Source organism: Sceloporus undulatus, chromosome 2 (genome assembly GCF_019175285.1).
Source record: "Sceloporus undulatus isolate JIND9_A2432 ecotype Alabama chromosome 2, SceUnd_v1.1, whole genome shotgun sequence".
Lineage (NCBI taxonomy): Eukaryota > Metazoa > Chordata > Lepidosauria > Squamata > Phrynosomatidae > Sceloporus > Sceloporus undulatus.
Genome location: NC_056523.1, coordinates 161,346,868 through 161,365,561, shown reverse-complemented (window position 1 = coordinate 161,365,561; position 18,694 = coordinate 161,346,868). Strand labels below are relative to the sequence as shown.

The 18,694-nt window shown below is 41.2% G+C and overlaps 1 protein-coding gene across 4 annotated transcripts in view; it reads left to right on the top strand.

Annotated features, from left to right (window-relative positions):
- The window catches only part of RAB11FIP4 (RAB11 family interacting protein 4), a 274,208-nt gene extending 261,661 nt beyond the window's left edge, over positions 1-12,547 (top strand). For all 4 annotated transcript variants that reach the window (XM_042453654.1, XM_042453653.1, XM_042453652.1 and 1 more), the window contains 4 exons: positions 2,207-2,344; positions 3,774-3,932; positions 7,150-7,293; positions 10,707-12,547. In XM_042453654.1, the coding sequence (XP_042309588.1) occupies positions 2,207-2,344; positions 3,774-3,932; positions 7,150-7,293; positions 10,707-10,823 (558 nt within the window). In that variant the 3' untranslated portion in view covers positions 10,824-12,547. The remainder of the gene's footprint in view (positions 1-2,206; positions 2,345-3,773; positions 3,933-7,149; positions 7,294-10,706) is intronic.
- The last annotated feature ends 6,147 nt before the right edge of the window (positions 12,548-18,694 follow it).

Genomic DNA, 18,694 nt, shown 5'->3' with positions numbered 1-18,694 from the left:
AGGAGTAGGCAGGCTTCAGATTTTCAGAGTCTATTTTATCAGAGCTTGGGAAAGTTCCTTTTTTGAACCATAGGATTTTTCTTTTGTTTTGTATTGTTTTTGCTTGGGGGGATTCTAGGTACTGTCATTCAAAAGAGTAATGTATCCAACATTTGGTCTTTTGCTACACATTCAAGAGCCAGGTTAGGGTAGGATAGGGGAGGGGATGGATATGGACAGAATTTAAGGAATGCAGTGCCTCTAAGCACATGCTCCACATAGATGTTGCTTTGGAAACCAGAATTGAGATCGTGGTCCTTTTGCATACTGATCCAGTCCTAAATCTACTCCCTCCTCTATGAAAAAGCTCTCATCATCTTAGCAGCCAGCTGTTTCTTTTATTTTTAAAAGGGAAAGCAGTTTGGTTAAACACTGAGAGTTAGAAATAAATGCCATTCTGCTGTGGTTCCCTATCTATCCCACATCCATCCCTGATGTAGGGATAAGAAAATGGTAACCTGACCTTGAGAAAATCACGCACACTCAGCCTCAGAGGATGGCATTGGCACCCCTCTCCAAAGAAACTTGCAGAGACAATCCTGTGATAGGTTCACCTTAAGGTTGCCTTACATCAGAAATAATTTGAAGGCACACAACAACAACAACAATCTAAGGGGTTCTATCCAGCAGGATCTAACAATCTTATTAGAACGATTCCTTTTCAAAATGTAATTAAGGTAGTGGGGAGCCACACGTTTGAATGTTCACCTATGCCAAGAATCCTAACCCAGGAAAAATGAGTGTGCCAACAAAGAAGGATCCGGAGTTTTGTTAGTCCTGCAGTGATAGTTTTGTGTGTGTAAAGTTGGTATTGTTTCATTTTATGCTGGGTGATATATGGTGTGATGATCCCTGGAGTCCAAGCAGCCAAACAGCAACCTTGTTCTTGGCCCTTAGCCCCAGCAGATCCTTTAATTTCCCCATGTCTCCTGGGTCTCTGTTCCTGCTCCCTGCTGAACTGAATGAGAACTCTTGAGATGCTCTAGTCACACTGCCGCCACCCAGTGAATCTATAATTAATTCTCCTTAGCACACACTGGGACTTTCTAAGGACTTATAGGCCCGTTACAGACTGCCCAAAAGGGGCGGTCTTGGGCCGCTGCCAGTTGCAGTGCGGAGGAGCCGCAGCAGCCAAACCGCGCGACTCCTCCGCACTGCAAAAAAGGAGCGCGGAAATCGTGCTCCTTCGGGCAACCTGGAAGAGACGTTGCAAGTGCCAAAGCGCACACTCGCGATGTCTCTTCTGGGTTGGGACGTGCGGACGCAGAGCGTCCGCTACGTCAAGATGGCGGCGCCCATCTGTATAGGGCGCCACCATTTTGACGTATCGATTACGCGTGAGGGGCAAGGCGCGTCTGGAAGCGCCGCCCCTCGCGCGTAATCGCAGCACGATGACGGCGCCTCTTGCGCCCGTCTGTAACACGCCATAGTTTTCTTCCCTTGCTAACCTAAGCAAGCAACAACCAAGCTAAGACACATGTATAGGAGCCCAGAGATGGCAGATACTTTTAAAGAAAGTATTTATTTTAACTAGACAGAACAGAACAATAAGATATCATCCATGCAAGGCCTCCTGGCCTTGCAGGTACAGTATGCATAGTTATACGATGTTCATTTCAGGCAAGCCAATGGATAAAAATAACAAACCCTAAATGCTCTAGCTAACACATTCCCAAGCTACTCACACAGGAATGGAATCTGCAGTCCCTGATTGGTTTTTGGATGTGAAGAGCTGGCCCCCTTGCCTAGCTGAAACCACATCCCTGAGGCCTGCCTTTTTACCACAGGCCCAACACTGCAACTTTCCCAACAAGCTAGACTTACACTGCAGAGACTCACTGCATGGTCTCAGAAGCCTTTTATAGCTCTCTGTTGGAAGATTCTGGGAACTCTGGATCCTGCTCAACTGATTGGCCAGTTGGGCCTTAGGTCAGCTATGTTGTAACTACTCATTAGCATCTACCTCTCCCCCAGCTTAACTCTTTGTTGTCTGAGAGAAGTTCTCCAATCACTGGAGGCCCAATCATTACCTTTGGGCACATATATTACTTGTCCTTCTAGGAATGGAGGATGATGCCCTTCCAGAAGGGCGGTATACATATTGCCGCTGTTTTTTCTCCTGGGCATATCAAAACAGTTTTCAGAGCTTTGTTTTCTCTTTTCTCAGGAGAGACAGCGAATGTCCGACCGATTGGAAGATACCAGTCTACGGCTCAAGGATGAGATGGACTTATACAAAAGAATGATGGACAAACTGAGACAAAACAGGCTGGAATTTAACAAGGAGAGGGAGGCTACTCAGGAGGTGGATGAGTCTCCTCTTATATATTTCATTATAAAAATGTTATTTATTTAAAAGTATAGTTGTAGATTAGACTGAACATTGCATCTTTCTCATGACACAGATATTTTGCATGGTAAGAAAGTGAAATTATTTTTTTAAAAATTATGTAAAAATGCATACTTCTGTTGCTTTGAAGCAGGTGTTGTCAGGAAGTGGCAACACTTCTCAGACTGACCTACTCAGGACTTCTGCAGTAAGAAGAATGGTGGTGAGAAAGATCAAGGCACTGAGGTTTAGCACCATGAACTGCAGAGTTTAAAACATCACTGTTTGGGAACCATTCTGTTTAGTACTGTTCCATTGTCTCTTTCACCCTTCCCAATACTTTCTGATAATTTTTCTGAGGCTTTGGTGACCTGCAAATCAACATCTAAAAACATGATTTGTTTTCATTGGATGTTGTTTTTGTTTTATTTAATGGAGGTATCTTACATGGAGGTACCTTGATCACCATTTGATAGAATGATAAGATACAAAATTAACAAATAAATTGACAGCCTGTCCTAGAATCCCCACCATTCAACACCCCCAGACGCAGTTGCCTCTGAAATGCAAGGAGAGCAAAACTTGACTGTCTATGGACAGGGAAATCCCAGTTCTTCCCTGCTTCAGCTCAGTTTAGAATAGGCCCAGTTCAGAGTTACATTAACATAGGAATCCTACCATACATCTTACCTAATTCGCTGTTGTCTCTACTGCCTGGTAATAGTTTGTTATAACTACGTTATTGGCAGGGAGCCCTACTTGAAGATGCTGCCTGCATGCAAAGTATGTGCTCTGCCACTAATTTGTGGGGTTTTTTTTGGACTCTTACCTAAATTAACCTGATTAAAGTCCATCCCATGTCGAAATCAAGCCTGGTAGAGTCTACCCATCACTTTCTTCCCTGGCCAGTGACGACTAATGGCTTCCATGTCAATGGGGTAGTAACTCCACACTAGGTTTTATCCTGAATTTTAAAGGGTTCTCCAGGGTTCTGAAATCCCACTCAAAAATGGGTTGATTCTCTGGGATGGTTCTTGTAAAATTTAGACTAAAACCCATAGTAGATTCACTGCTCCACTGACATCTAGGCTCCAAAACACACTGCAGATATATTCCAGTTTGAGACTGCTTTATCTGCCTGGGGTCAGTGCTAAGGAATCTTGGGAACTGTAGTTTATTGTGGCAGCAGATCTATTTTGACATACAGAGTTTCCTCAGCTATCTGAAGTATCCATATGGAAAGAGTTCTGTTTGATTAAGAGCCCTTCACTAGGTTCTTTTAGGTGTGCTGGAGCTTAGTTCTATCAGACACATTTATATTCCTTACACTGTCAGTTGGTTTTATGCCCCAGATTTTGATGTGCTGCTTAACGAATTGGTCTTTTGTATCGCTATTTCTCTTCAGCTTATTGAGGATTTGCGAAAGGAGTTGGAACACCTGCAGTTGTATAAGCTTGAGTGTGAACGACCTGGAAGAGGGAGAAGTTCTTCATCTAGCTTGAGTGAATTTAATGTGAAGGCAAGAGAAGTGGAAATGGAGCATGAAATTAAGCGGCTAAAGCAGGTGAGTTGTAGCTGGGCACAGAGCCCAACATCCCTCTGCCTATCTCCAGAGACTGATGCACTCAGAAACTATCCTTTTTGTCATGCTAAGAAGCTTTCAAATAGTGCCTTTGTCTTTAAAGTGTTACATACATCTAGATGAGGACTAAGCTTAGATGTTACTTTTTAGTGGCGGGTTACAAACCGCCATAAAGTATGCGCTCCGCGCGTACTAGGGTTAGGAAGGACCGTATTAGGGTTAGGAAGGTTCATACCTTCCTGACGGCCCTTCCTCCCAGTACGTGCGGAGCGCGTACTTTTTCGCGGCGCCCATCCACATGGGCACCGCCATTTTGACGTACTGGACGCTGTGCGTCCAGACGTGTCGCGGCGGAAGTGACATCGCGAGGGCGCACTCCACCCCTCGCGGCGCCACTTCCGCGTTCCAAAAAGGAGCGGCATTTCGCCGCTCCTTTTTTGCTGCGCAGGGAAGCCTCGCGGTCTGGCAGCTGGGGCTTCCCTACGCAGCAAATGGCGGCGGCGGGAAAACGGCCCCTTGAGGGCCGTTTGTAACCCGCCAGTATTATAAATCTGAGAATCCCCATGCTGGCTGCAGGATTCTAGATACTAGTAATCAAAAATGTAACTTTCCTAAACTATAGACATGGGCAGTGAGGTTAGTTTTCTGAAAAAAGTAGAATGGGAAACTTTTTTGAAAAACATTCTTGTGCTCTAATAAATGTTCTATCCAAACACATTCAAAGCTTTGACATGGAAATTATTTCTTATTGGAATATTTCTAATGCTGTAAAGAAAACACCATATTAAGTAAAGGTTAATAATAATAATAATAATAATAATAATAATAATAATAATAATAATAATATTGTTCCATTATATTTCACAAAAATGTCTACATATTGTTGGGAAATGTAGTTCTTTCTTGAGAGTCGTTAGAAAACTCAGGAAAGTAAGCAAGATTGTTTAATCTCACTAGCAGAGCTTACACAGCAGAAAAATGATGATGGGGCAAGCAGGAATAAAAACTTTAACTAGCTCCACTCCTTTCTCTCCCAGCCCCCAGTGTCCCCAATAAAAACACACACTCACTTGGTTAAAAGTGAAAAAAGAAAATAAGTTTACTTACAAAATCATGTGTATGAAGAGATACACAGGTCTAGCTTCATGATGCAAGAAAAATGAGGTAGAAAAGTAGTCTCCATGCATCTTAAGAAAGATGCTCCCTCAGCATGCATCCGCTCCGGAGATAGACATGCTGATGAGTTTGCAAGCAAGTTAGTACTAATGGCGATTCATCCTGTTTCTTCTTCACTCAAGACAAAGGAAATTAGGTGTCCTCATGGTAAACAGGAAATGAGGAGGGGGAGTGAGGAGGGGGGTTGTTAGTAAGCAATGAACTACCATAGACATGCATTACTAGAAAGTCTTAGCATGGGAAGTTGCTATATCCCAACACATATGAAAGACCTCTCTTTAGGACATATACTGAAAAAGAATTGTACTTGAAACTTGTACCAGTTTAACTTTCTTTTCTGTGTATATGTGTCTTCAAGTCGCATGTTAACTTATCGTGACCCCATGAATTTTATAGGGTTTTCTTAGGCAAGGAATACTCAGGAGTGGTTTTACCAATTCATTCCTCAGAAATATAGCCTATAGCACCTTCTTTGGTGGTTTCCCATCCTGGTGCTAGACAGAGCTTACTCTGCTTAGCTTCCAAGATCAGACAGGATCTAGTGACTTTTGGATATTTAATTTTAATTAATTATTACTGTAACTGTAACTATAACCATGGTAACCTCAGCTTCATTCACTCACTGTCTGCACTACATACCAGTTCATTTCAAGCTGAGAAAAAGCTGATTCAGTACAATTAGGTAAGTCTTCTATTTCATTAAAGCAGTTAATCCCAAACTGAAGTATTTTGGACTTCAGCTCCCAGAATTCCCAGCCATTTTGTCCAATGGTCTGGAATTCTGAGAGCTGAAGTCCAAAACACCTGAAAAGCCAAAGTTTGGGAATCACTGAGTTAAAGAATGGACATGTGTCTGTGTGTGCAAGCAACCTACCACATTTTATCTTTACTACTTATGCTGATTCATAAGCTGAGTTTATCAATGCCTTCATTTGTTAGTCTATTCCTCTGAGCACTAGGGTTTCCTAATTCTTAGAAGAATAATCAGAAATTAATATCCTATATTTAGCCATCTAATATGATTGATTGCAACTGTCCAGACAATTCTGGATGAATTTTTGTGTTAGTGTGTGTATGGTATAGAAAATTTTCCACCTCACATCTCTGGATATGGGTATGCACAAGGCCTCATTTGCAAGTTAGCAGTGAAATCTGACAGGTGTCTAGTCAGGAGCTTAACAACCAGGTTGCATATATCACACTTATCTGGTTTTGTGTGAATTTGAAGTGCATCTTTACTCTAGTACACATTATTGTTCCATATAACCACCAATTGACATTTGCCACTCATGAAATTGATGTTGTGGGAGGCTGCTGGATCCCCTGTGTGTCAACCATTCATGAAAATTTTGTATGAGGGTCTGGCCCACAAGCTCAAGGTTTTGGAGCATTGATTTCACAGCTGTGTGAAAAACCATAGTTAGCTCTTGAATGTAAATGAAACTGACTGAAAGGAATCAAAACTTTGTCAAGGTACTTTGTTTGACTACAAGTTCCAGAATCCCACAGCAAGCTTAGCCTTGGGTTTTCTGGCTGAGGCATTTTGGGACATGTAGTCCAAAAATAACTTTTTCAAGTAACAGGTAGTCTTTACATGAGAAATTACAGCAGTGGCACCACAAGTTCAAATAAAGAGGGAGACCTGTTGTTTTCCCAGTATAGCTTTTTTTTTTTTTTTTTTGCAAGGGGCAGTTGGTTGCTTGAGGACTACCTATTGCCCCATTAGCACTGAATCAGGCTAGTTCTTGTATACAGTGGACCCTTGTTATACACTGGTGTTTGGTTCCAAGATCCCCCGTGTATAACAAAATCTGTGTATGCTCAAGTCCCATTAAATATAATGACATAGCAAAATGGTGTCCCTTATAAAAAATGGAAAATCAAGGTTTGATATTTGAAATTTATACTTTTTTTGAACATTTTCAAACTGTGGATTAAGTCCCTTTAGTATTTCAAAACTGAATTGTTCCTTATTTAGTCAAAAGTGAAATTTGCTTCCTTTCTCATTTCCTTCTTTCCATAGGAGAATCAGAAGCTTCGTGACCAAAACGATGACCTGAATGGGCAGATTCTTAGCCTGAGTCTTTATGAAGCCAAGAACCTTTTTGCAACACAGACAAAAGCCCAGTCGTTGGCTGCTGAAATTGATTCTGCCTCCAGAGATGAGGTAAAGTGCTTAAATGAGCATACTGGAAAAAGAATGAGAGAAATCCCAGTGGCCAGACTCCAATGCTAAGCAAACAAGTAACAGATTAACTGTAAGCTCTGAACTTTGAAACTCAGTTTTAAGTACTGCCAAAGTTGCGTTGGCAGATTTATATTTCAACATTGATTTTGGTTTAGCCAACATGTGGGTTCTCCCATGCATTAGGAGTGAACAAAATTCCTATGACTTTTGCATTTCCTAGGGACATGGTGTCTCAGCAGTTAAGACACTGACTCTGATGGTTGCAAGATTTGTGGGTTAGCAGTTCGAGATGCAAGTGCCACATGATGTGGTGAGCACCCGTCACTAGTCCCAGCTTCTGCCAACCTAGCAGTTTGAAAGCATGTACAAGTGCAAGTAGATAAATACATCCCACTTCAATGGGAAGGTAACAGCATTCCATGTATTAATGCTGGCCACATGATCATGGGATCATCTTTGACAACACTGGCTCCCTTGGCTTAGTGATGGAAATGAGCACTGCCCGTACAGTCAGACATGACTTGACAAACTTATCAAAGGGGAAACCTTTACCTTTACCTTAATGTGCAATTACAGGAAGCCATCTTGAGGAGTCTTCAATTTATGTTTCTGCCCTCTTGTCCACTTGTTGGCAAACTTTCTGTGAGGCTTGAGAAACAGAAGAGAAAGACACTGTGCACATGGGTATCCTCCCTTGGACTTCTTTTGTGCCTGCACTGGAGGAGCACATGTGGCCCCTTAATCTGATTTGTCCACCTGTTTTGTATACTTACAACATCTGTACTTTAAGCAAAAATCCATAAAGACCCAAGTACTTGTAGAAGTGCCTAATAATCTTATTGTGCTTTTAAAAATTGGAGGACAAAATAAAAATAGATTAGGAAATTAGAAACTGAGAGAAACCAATACTAAGAGATTCATCAGTCTCTAATGTTGAATAGTCTCCTTAGCTCTTAAGAGTCAGAGCAATTCCATCTGGCCAGCATTGTCTGCAACAATTCCAGCATTCAGCAGGCACGAAGTGTTCTACCAGCATATCTCAATGGATAATGATCATGTCTTCTCCCTTGCTGTATACAGATTTAAGTGTAACTCAGACATGTTTAATTAAGCCTGCGTGTTAGGATGCTGAAATATCAGATGTAAACTTTTCAGATACAGACTTACTAAAAAAATTGTTTTCCCAGTTGTATTTATTCAAGTGAGAATGTGATTTAAAGATAAAGGAGCTTTTGGATGGGGACAGGAAACAAAGGCATAAGATTCAAGAGGTTTCTAATGTGCATGAACTTTCAAAGTCTCTAAAGATAAAACTCAGTAGAAAATAAATGGACCTGGCATATAGCAAATGAGTCACTTCCCCACATCTGTCATATTCTAGTATGATCATAAAATAGACACCACAAATGATTTATGCTTATCAGGACTGATTTGATTCTTAAAGGAGCAGTGTTAGCCCTCAACCCAGTCTTCTTTCTGCCATGTATATGTGCCTTTGTCCTTTATTCCTGTGGGGAAAAGTAGCACATTGCATGGGAAGAGGGGCACAGAAGGGAAGGGACAGACAGAGGGGAAAGGTAATGGTGAGAAGAACAACCTCCCAAGTATCCTTGAAAGTAGACAGTCCAGCTTCCACCACCTTGAAGAGAGAGCAACCTCTTTTAGGGCTGGCTCTCCCACTAGGTAGAATAAGATAGCTGCCTCAAGGAGCTAGATTTTGGAGGTGGGGTAGAAATTGCAGAAGCAGCATCACCAGCCATTCCCCTTACTCTGTCCCACCACACTATTCTTCTCCATTGGAGTGACATAACTGTGCATGCCAGCTATAGAGCCTCTAAGTCAGTCACATACACACACATGCTCAGAGTACTGCTATGCAGCAAAAGAAGAAATAGGTGAAATGCAGCTGTGGGGCCATGTGCAGCCCCCAAAAATCTATTTTAGAAACTCTTATTCTCTCCCTCTGAATTGCCTCTCCTGGAGACTTCCAGGGACAGCAGGTTACCTCTTAAATAGATTTTGGGACACCTTGTGCTTTTTTAAAAAATTAAAAAAAAGTTTTTTTTCTAAGCCATAAACAGCCAAAATAATGGGTTTGTTCCCCCCCCCCCCCACCAGCCCTCTATTTTTGGAAGTGCATTCAAGCTCTGGAGAGTGTCGGGGCAGAAAACTGATCTCCAGATCTGCCAGAGTTGCCCATCCCTAAACTATCAAAGTAAAAGTAAAGGTAGTCTCTTGATATGAATTTCTAGTCATAACTGACTGTAGGGAGTGGTGTGCATCTCCATTACTAAGCCGAAGAGCCAGCGTTGTCCGAGAACTATTCCAGTGGTCATGTGGCCAGAATGACTGCATCAAATGCTGTTACCTTTCCACCAAAGTGGTACCTATTTATCTACTTACATTTGCATGCTTTCGAACTGCTAGGTTGGCAGAAGCTGGGACTAGTGATAGGAGTTCACCCCATCATGCAGCACCCAGGCCTCGAAATGCCAACCTTCCAACCTTCCAATCATCAGAGTTGGTGTCTTAACCACTAAGCCGCTGCTTCCCTTTATCCCTGAACTATAGGCTGGTTTTATTCTCAGTACTTCCACAAAGTTGTATATTAGCCCCCAGAATTACAGGTGGGGAAATTGGGGCAGATCTCACTTTTGAAGAATGGGCTGAATTGCCTCTTTCTCTACCTGAAGGGGATAATTCTCATTACAGACAAAAGCAGAGTGAAGTACTTCCCATTCTCCTCACTGTGCCTAAAATAATAATAATAATAATAATAATAATAATAATAATTATTATTATTATTATTATTATCTTAAAAGACCTGCCATTTTTTTGTTGTTGTTAAATTGACATGCCTCCACAGTTAGTTAAAGGGTTGAAGGTCAAAGGTACATCTGGACCTTTTGGTTTATTTGTGTTTACTACTGTATATCCTGAACTATAAATCGAAGGCAGGTTTGTGGACAAAATTATGATTTTGATATGACCCATGGATAAATCAAGGCTAAAACCTAGGGGCATATAACAAATGATCTAAAGGCTGAAATAATGGAAAATGATGCCAAAGAACATACAAAGTTCCATCAGGTGTAACTGCTCACCCTAAAGGCTGAATGGATGAGAGAGTACCTGGGGCGCCAGGGGAGGGAGGTGTCAGTGATTCCAGGACAGATTACACTCTTGACTTTCATCAAGAGATTGTTCCTTTTTAAACAAGAATTAAACTACAGTACTCATACTGACCTGTGGATAAGCCGACTCAGATTTTTTGGTTCAACTTTTTTACTAAAATTTCTACACATAAATATGTATATATACAGTAATCTGGAGTGGTTTTGCCATCCTGGAACAGATTTTTTAATTTAGCCCTTCTCTTTTCCTTGTTCCAGCTCATGGAAGCCCTTAAAGAACAGGAGGAGATCAACTACAGACTGCGCCAGTACATGGACAAGATCATCCTAGCCATTCTGGACCACAACCCATCCATCCTGGAGATCAAAAACTGAGGATCTGGGGTCAGAAAGGGAAACCAGCAGGGACTTATGTACCTGATAAGATGCCATTGAACCCAAATATCACTCTGCTACTGTAAATGAACCTATAAATATATATATATGTGTTATATATATAAAATGAAAACCTTGTGTGGATACACAGGGCATGTTTATATGATGTTTGTTATACTTCTGTCTGTGAATCATAATTGGCTTGGTCAGGTTTCATGCACTTTCACCACTTGGAGGTGTTGTGATGGGGGCGGAGACAGACTGTTACAGGATTGTATTGAAATAACCGTAGTTGGATTTGCACTGTTTTAGATACTGGACAAAAAATGACACTACCTCTAGAGATGTGAGGATAAAAGACTGGATACATATCTAGTGCCAATTCTCCTCCTCCCCCACAAACCATGCTCACATCTTTACCAGCAGTTCTTCCCCTCGTCTTAGAAATGTGTTGCACGTCCAAGTTCAATTCACTGGTGCTGAGTATGTTGATTTTGGGGGGTGTTTTTGTTTTCCTGGCACTATGCTGCTGAAGCTGCAGGAAGATCAGTGATATCATTGCTTCTTCAAAAAGACTGTAAGACACAAAAGGGGAAAGAGTAGAGAACTGGATATATTATTTTGTTTTTAAGCATCTTTAAAATATCTAGTATCTTAGATCTCTTTCACATCACGCAGTTATAGCTTTATGACTCCACTAATTGCTATGGCTCCTAGGATTGGCAGTGAAGGGAGGGGGCCTTTGGCATCCTCAGCCAGGGATCCCCTCTGGTGCCCCTGACCAAACTCCATGTCCTAGCATTCCAAAGTATGTTGCCATGGCAATTAAAATGGAATCATAGCGCTGGAATTGTGAAATGTGAAAGACACGTAAATGGCCATAAAACCTTGATAGCAGTTGGCAGCCAGAAGTATTACCTCCATCTGCACATACAGGCATGCACCTTTTGCCAACATTCTGCCGTGCTTCAGATCTACAAAATTGTTTATTACATATCTTTCTATACTTCAGGTTTACTAACTGCCCCAAAAATGGTACTGGCAAGAACAGTCTTTTCCAACCTGACACCTTCCTGACATGTCAGCTGATTAACTTTCAGAATCCTTCAGCTAACTTTCAGGTCCCAGAATTCCACAGCCATCATGGCCAATTCTGGGAGACGTAGGCTGGATAGTGGATTCTGGGTATGGTGATTTAGCACATATGGAAGATACTAGATAGTGGAAGGACTGTGTTGACAGAGATTAGGTTTTGAACTGCACTGGGCAAGAAAGGCATCCTGAAACTCACTGTACTGTGGCAACCTTGGCAACCCCTGTATTAAATTGTGGAGCCAGCCCAGAGAGCTGCTTTGCTGCCCATTTAAGGACTGCACATTAGAAGTTCTGTATCACCTTCTTGACATTAGAAATCAACAGGCCTAGATTTGGGGTTTGAGAGGTGTTTGTTGGGGGTTTGTATTGTTGCATCTCAGTGCCCAGAAGTTTCTCCAATCTCCACTGGTTTCAGCCTTGCTTTGCAGTTATTATCAGTTCAACACCACTGGAGGCACAGATTAATTATTTAATAGTGGCAATTGTACAGATGCTTGCCTTAATGAGATTTCCAGGGACCTGAGGCTGAACTCAGTCCTTGTGCTTACTGAAGAGCAATGTTTTTAAAATTCTTCACTGAGACTTTAGAACAAAAGTTTGTTTATGCACCATATTATTTATTCAGCATGGTAGCTCAGTTTTATTCAAGTCACAGCAGAGCATGAGAGCTGGTTGCACGTCTGATCTGTGGGTCAGGAAAAACTAGGAGTGCTCACCCAATAAAGGCTGCATAGTCAACTTTGGCACAGTTTGAAAAAGCTACATTTTGAGACTTCAGTTCCCAGAATCCTCCAGTCAGCTTGGCCAGTGGCTGTGCAGGCTGGGGCATTCTCAGAGGTGTAGTTCCCAAATGAAAATTATCAAAGCTTTGTCTGCAGCTACAGAAAAGTAACTTTCCATCTGGAATCACAACTACTATCTGAAAGCATTCCCAAGGTCACTCTGGCTCATTCTTTCTTTTCTCATTCACCATTTTGTAATTTTTTAACATTGTTTTCAATGTACATCATCGAACAGGCTGACTACAGCAGGGAAATCACTAACCTCAGTAGAAGGCAAGTTTGCTTCTTCCAGTTAAAGGATGCCCTGTAAAGGCTTCTTCACACATGACTGCCTTTCTGCATGGAGTTGCTCTCTGTGTAGGAAATAGCATGAAAGCTGCATGTGTATTGTTGCATGTGACAATCAGGCACATATAAGTCCGTGTGTGTGTGTATGTATGTAAGAGAGGGAGAGACTGTGGTTGTCTAAGGCAAGTTTTGTGCTATTCCCTACTTGCCAAGGCAGTTCACATGCAGAAAATGCATAATGTGTAAAACAGCTATACAGCTGGAAAGATTCCTGTATCTGTAAATACGTGTAGTATTAATTACTGCAAGCTGATCTCAAACTTACAGTTCCAAGTTAAAGCATATCTTGTTTTTAAAAAGGCACTAAATTTGATGTGTACATTTTATTTTAAGCCTAGGAACAGTAGCTAGGGGGAAAAAAATGAAAACATCAACTCTCTAGTGTTGATCAGTTTGATGCTATATTCAATGCACTAAAACAACATTTTAAGGGTTTGTAGCAAGTGAATCTAGTTCTTCTGGTAGACTACTGGTGATTTGCTGAGACTGACAGGGAATTTTTATTCCAGTTATTTTCTAATACTGGGAATGAAATGGATCCCCTCCTCCTCTAAATTAAGCTGTAGAAATAAAAACAGTACTTGATAAGCAGGGATTGGATACCTAAGCTCAGAACTCTTTCATTCTATGCCTTTTGTGCTGAGCTCTAGTTAGTGAATCTCAGGCGCGTTACAGACCACCCAGAAGGGGCAGTTTGCCGCCGCCATTTGCAGCGCAGAGGAGCCCCAGCGTCCAAACCGCGAGGCTCCTCCGCACTGCAAATAAGCACCAAAATGGCGCTTCTCTTTGCGGCGCAGATATGACACCGCGAGGCGCCAATGGCGCACTCGCAGCATCATATGAGTTGCATGGCATGCGGACGCAGCATGTCCGCTATGTAAAGATGGCGGCCCCCATGTGGAACGGGCGCCACCATTTTGTACGGACTCAGTCCATATTAAGGTTAGGGGCATCCGGAAGGGATGCCCCTTTCTAACCCTAATATGGACCCAGTCCGTACTTTATGCCCGTCTGTAATGGGCCTCAGATTCCAGGGAAATATAGATTCCACAGGCAGTCCACCCACCCAGTTCTTCCAAGCTTTCTTTTAGCTTTCTTCATACCATTGAGATACAAAGTATGTTGGAGGACATTCCCATGAGTCTTCCTCTTTCTCCTCCTCAGTATATAAAGATGTTTTCATCAGAATCATCATAGAAATTTTGGGTGCTCAGGAACTTTTCAGTCAAAGATGTTATTTTTCTGCATCTCTTTCTATTGTTGGGTACCATTTTCCCCTTTGTTTCTTTGGAAAAGAAATGTGAAGAAAATGTATAGTTAAGTAGGGATGAGCTACTGGGCTAGTAAAACAGTGTATGTGCATTCCTCAGACCTTTGGTGGTTATTAAGACCATTCTTACTCCTAGCTCTCATTGCAGGAGATTTTGGAAAATTTTGTTGGCTGTGTCCAGAGGCAGAACAATTTCTAAAGGAGACTTTGTGGTCCTGCATGAGTCACCCCTGACAGAAATTATTTCTAGTTTTCTACCATAGGTTCCAGTGATCTCTAGCTTAAGATTGCTAATGATTTTTAAACTTACTTTGCCATCATCTCTGCATTTAACACTTGCATTTGATGGGCTTGACACTGAGTCCATGATCTTACAGTCATTTTTAATCACACAGACATGCAGGTTCCTCCCCACTGCCCTTCCAAGGATGACCAGTGGATTCACAAAATCACTAAAATGGACTTGAATGCATTATGCCACATTATCTTCTTTGTTCTGTGAACAACATAAAGTATTTAAATTTAAATGCCTAAATTGAATTATTAGTGCTGAATAGACTCATTGAATCAATGTAGCATACAAAAAGGGGAAATCTACAAGCTCCTATTGATTTATTGGGTATACTTCATTGGAACTAAGAACTGGATTTTAGGCCTAAGCGTTAAGTGTTTATGTTGGCTTTTAATCACTCACTTGTTTTACTTTACTTTATTCAAGGGTGAATAAACTCATATGTGCTGCAGTATCTTCACTTTCCACTCCATAAATAACTTGTTTTAACACTTTGTGACTCTCTGGGGAAAGGTGAGGGTGGATCCTCCCAACATTTAAAGTGATTTGACTTTGGTTCATGAAGTAAGTGATGGCTTTGGCCATGTTTACAGGGCTGGAGGTAAAGTGAATTTCAGTGTTTGATGTGATGACAATTTTAATAATATGACATTTTTTCTTTAAATGCTGAAAGTACTGGGCATGTTGAGATTTGAGAAGTGCAGAGATGCTGAAAGTTGAGAGAGGGGAGTGAAGAGGGAAAGTGCTTGTGTTGGCTGGAAGCAGGAGGTAAGGAACTGGAGTAACTGAAGGAAAGGTTTTGTGTTAAGCACAAGGGTTAACTGTTCTGTCTTGGAGGACTATGGTGTGTTTTCCAAGAGCTGTGAGGAGAAAGATTTTAAATAGTTTTGATAAAGCAAGTGTTGTAGAGAGGTTTAAGTTAGAGCAATCTTCTTCAACCTAGTGTCCTCTGGAATGCCAGACTACAGCTCCCATTTTCCCCATCCAGTATGCCCACATGGGACATGGGAGTAGAAATCTAATACATATGAAGACACTGGGTTAGAGTACCTCTGATCCATTACAAGATACTGAATGATGACTTCTTCGAGTCCTCAGCCCAATAACTATTTGCAATCATCTTTACATGAGCTTTCATAAGTAATGTGCCAATTTTGGTTTTGTTTATAGCTATTGATGCCAATGATGTTGCACACAAACATGGGTGATATGTCTAGTGGCCAACTATCTTTTCTAGCCTAGTGCCTTTGTCTTGAGACTGCCATTTTGAAAGAATGGTAACAGAATCTGGCTTGCTTGTTTAGATTTCTTGAAACTACACATTCCTATGCTCCCCCTCCCTAAAAAATATACAATTCCAAGTCATGGATTAGGATCAGCAATGGCTGGGAGGTTCTTTGAGAAGTCATTAGTTGAACTGTATGTGCCATGCAGTACAAAGATACATTGTTTAGATGAAAACATTCTCTGCATGGATGAATTTGCTAAGGACGTTTGAGATTTTCTCATCTCTGTATATGTGAATAAAGACAGAAGGAACTGAATTTAGTTGGAAGAAGAGAAGGCTGGAAGCTGGTCTACTATCATACTGAGCCTGTGCTCCTACATGTATTTACTTCAGAGAAAGTCAGTCCTTTTAAGTAGGCATACACAGGATTGCTCTACCAATCAGGTTCATGAAAGGTTTCCTTGTGTCAGCATAGTAAGGAATCCACATCTGCCTGGCATGGGCAAGTCAAAGGGAGAAAGCAGACAAACTGCAGTCAGAATATTGAGGCATGTAGAATTTTCTAGCCAGAAGAGTTTCTCAGGGGAGTTGTAGAATCTCTAGGAGTTTTTAATAACTAAACACTTAAAAGCAGTGTAGGTGAATGGTTGGATTAGGTGGGTTTAATCAATGAAGCAGGAGATGCAACAAGGGTGTTCCAGCCCTTTAGCACACGGCAAGTCAACTGGAGAGTAAAGAGTGGGTGTATGTGTCTTTATTCACAAAGGTGCCTTAAGAAGGATTCTTGCTGCTGGCTTGACCCATCAGATACCACCCAACCGTTTTGTTTTGGTTTTAATTATTCTGTATCTTGATTCAGATTGTATTGATCGGCACAACTCTTGCAAATGACTTGTACCAAAACATCTGCTTATATCAACAATATCACACTGAAGGAGGGGAATTTTATTAATTTGTAATCTCTCTATTATGAGGAAAAAACACATCATAAGATATGAAGTTTCAGCCGCAGGGTGTCATACAAATCCTTCTCTCTGACATATCATATGAACCAACTGAACCAGAATAGTGGCAAAGAGTACTGCCAGTTCACTTGGATTTGTAAACCAATCCAGAATGAGGCTCTCAATATAATCCACATACAAATCTAAGCAAGAGATGCAGTGGCAAGAGTGGATGATTATGATCAAGCAATAAGATGCCACAATGCTTTTTTTTTTTTTTGGGGGGGGGGAAGGGGGGGGGGGGAGAGACAAAAGCCTAACAATATTTTTTTTTTCTCAGCACAATTATTTTCCATTTTCTTATCAGAACACTTGCTTGAATGAAAATCAGGTTTAGACTCTTGGTTCAACGTCCTTCTTTCTGCTGAGTTTAACTAGAATCCAGTATCAAGGGCAGCTGCAAAACTATATTGCTAAGAGCTGCCCTTGTTGTATTTGAGGGAGGCAACTTGGTCTTGAGTGAGCAAGATCTGTTAGCTTTACAAAATCTTTCAGGGCAGCTTTACACTGTTGCTTCTTAAACATATTTGAGGCCTTTTTGATCCAGGTTTACTGATGCTTTTATAGAATCCCAGGCATCAGATATTAAAACAATTAGTGGTCAACTAGGAAGGGTTTTTTTTTTTTAATGATCTGATGGCTTGATGTGTGTTGATGGAATTTCACTTTTACTTAAATACTGCAGTTGGTTAAAACTATTACTTTGCATTCCTCACAATCCCTCTGTGTCTTCCTCTTGCCACCCAGGCTTGGAAAATTAACTTGTGATCACTGAAAAAGAATAGTTGTATCATTAAACAGCATTTATATTAGCCCTTAGGGTCAATTACTAATGCCAACTAAAGTAGACCCACTGAAGCAATGGGAACATGCTAAATCAATGCACCTACTCTTGTTGGGACTAGCAGTCAGATATAGGCCTATAACAACAGCTTGATGTTAAAGTAGGATTCTTTGTAGGAATTAAGACGCATCACCAGTTCAAAAGTTCATGACAGTCCTGTTGACAGTGAGGGCTGGTGGCATCCACATAACAGTGAATCCACGGTGGGTTTAAATTCATACTTTGAAGGAGCTGTCCAAGATGTTGACTTTATCTGGGGAAAGAGTTCAGCACTTTGGACTGGGTTTTTTTGAAGTTTGGGCTAAAAACTGGAGCAAGCCACCAGCTGCTGCAGAGTGTTGGCTTGAGGTAGTTGGGTAGTTAGAAATGCTGAGGTGAAAGGGAGAAATACAGTACTTTGGAACTGTGTTGTCCTGAATACAGCAGCCATTTCTGTATGTATCGTTTAAAATCAGAGAGAACCTCAGCGAGTAATATTCATCTCAGCAGGGAAATATCCATGAATAAGCAAAGTGAAGACAATTGATGTTTCCTTATCTACCATGGTGCAGACTTGAGCTAGCACTTAACTGCATTTCACCAATTATAAAAAGGGCATGTTTATGAAAGCTACAAATAGCACATGACTTTTAAATGTGAGTGGCTTGGGTTGAATGACAAAATTGAAAAGGTGAGTTTTGGAGATTAACTTCTGGTGGGAAACTTGGCAGCCAAAAATCAACTCTAGTCTTGGTTGCAGAACACATAGAGCACATGTCAAGAAGGAGAAAAAACCAGCAAATATTTGTTTAAAAGTATTTAGATCTTCCATTGGTGTAAAAATAGTTGTCTGTACAGATAAGCAAGTGGTGCAAGCTTTTTTACTTTGGTTCTAGTGAAGACACAAGCAGCACAGGAACATCCATGCACTTGGGAGAAAAACAATTCAAGCAACCAAACATTTTCACAAAGGTCACAACAGGGAGAATGGGGAAATCCTACAAGTTTTCCCCTCCTACGCCATTGGTG